The 1,180-nt window shown below is 42.0% G+C and overlaps 1 protein-coding gene across 1 annotated transcript; it reads right to left on the minus strand.

Annotated features, from left to right (window-relative positions):
• Positions 108-630, minus strand: LOC104789700. The gene is made up of 3 exons (XM_010515355.1): positions 438-630; positions 229-320; positions 108-176 (listed from the first exon to the last, which is right to left on the minus strand). The coding sequence occupies exons 1-3, from the start codon at positions 628-630 to the stop codon at positions 108-110; spliced, it is 354 nt and encodes a 117-aa protein (XP_010513657.1).

The raw sequence follows: 1,180 nt of genomic DNA on the forward strand, positions 1-1,180 counted from the left end.
AAAACATCAAAGTATTGTCTACACACCTTTGTATTGCTCCTTTACCATTGCTTCCAACAACAAGCAAATCAACACCAAGCTTCTCAGCAGCTTCACATATCGCTTCTTTAGGATTTCCAAACTCCATCACCTTTCTTGGAGTAACCTGATACACAATCAACCAAACCATGATATAACTACAAACAAGATTGTAAATCAACAACAAGAATGGTTGTGGTAGAGACAAACCCCAATCTCAGCACAAATTTTGACCCCTTGATCAAGCCGATTCAATCCAGTGTTCTTATGATTCTCTTTCATTGAGTCTATAAGCTCTATCGCTACAACACAGAAAATCCAAAACTCGATTTCAAAATCCAAACCATAAACAAGCTGTTTAACAAATCAAATCGATGGGATCTATTGCTAATAAAGAAGATGAAGATGAAGATACTTACGAGCTGCTCCATAAGAGGAAGCATAAACAAAGCTGAGATCAAGTGGAGGTTGAGCGGTGAAGAGGATGATATCGGAATCGGCGATACTTTCCTTGAGATACTCTAGCGTCCATTTGAGAGCGCGTTTACTGCAGTCGCTTTCATCAATCGCCACCATCACTTGCTTCTTCACGCTTTGCTCTTCTTCCGCCATGGTTTCTTCTTCTTCTTCGTCGTCTGTGATCGTGTTCGATGAAGTACAGAAATGTGAAGAAGAAGAGAAGACGAAAGAGTTTTTGACTTGGTGAAGTCGGAATGATGTATGACGTGCCGATCCATAGAGGAAAGCACGAGGTTGTTCTGGAGAAATTGGTTTTGATATACTAATTAATTCGTCTTTCTTTTATTTATGACAATTTTTAGAGTTAATTTTGATATATGGCAATGAAAACCTCAATAGATATTTTCAGCTTAGACGCTTCTCTCTCTTTTCTCTCCCTAAAATCTTTCAAAGAGAGAGAAAGCTTCATTGATTCCGACGGTGGCTTCCGGCATCGACTGGCTTTCATAGCAGTGTTGGATGGCTCTTTCTCTGGCATCGGTGGTTTCCATAACATTGTTGGCCGGCTTTGACTCCGGCATCGGCGGCTTCTTTAGCGTCGGTGGTCGGCTTTGTTTCCGGCATCGGTGGCTTCCTTAGCGTCGGTGGTCGGCTTTGTCTCCGGCATCGGCGACTTCCATAGTACCGTTGGCTGGTTTTGTTT

This window comes from Camelina sativa, chromosome 5 (genome assembly GCF_000633955.1).
Source record: "Camelina sativa cultivar DH55 chromosome 5, Cs, whole genome shotgun sequence".
Lineage (NCBI taxonomy): Eukaryota > Viridiplantae > Streptophyta > Magnoliopsida > Brassicales > Brassicaceae > Camelina > Camelina sativa.

Coding starts and splice junctions, on each gene's coding strand:
- LOC104789700 (XM_010515355.1), bottom strand. CDS start 630: ATGGCGGAAGAAGAGCAAAGCGTGAAGAAGCAAGTGATGGTGGCGATT. Junction 321..437: donor TTCCTCTTATGGAGCAGCTC/GTAAGTATCTTC, acceptor TCTGTGTTGTAG/CGATAGAGCTTATAGACTCA. Junction 177..228: donor AAATTTGTGCTGAGATTGGG/GTTTGTCTCTAC, acceptor TCTTGTTTGTAG/TTATATCATGGTTTGGTTGA.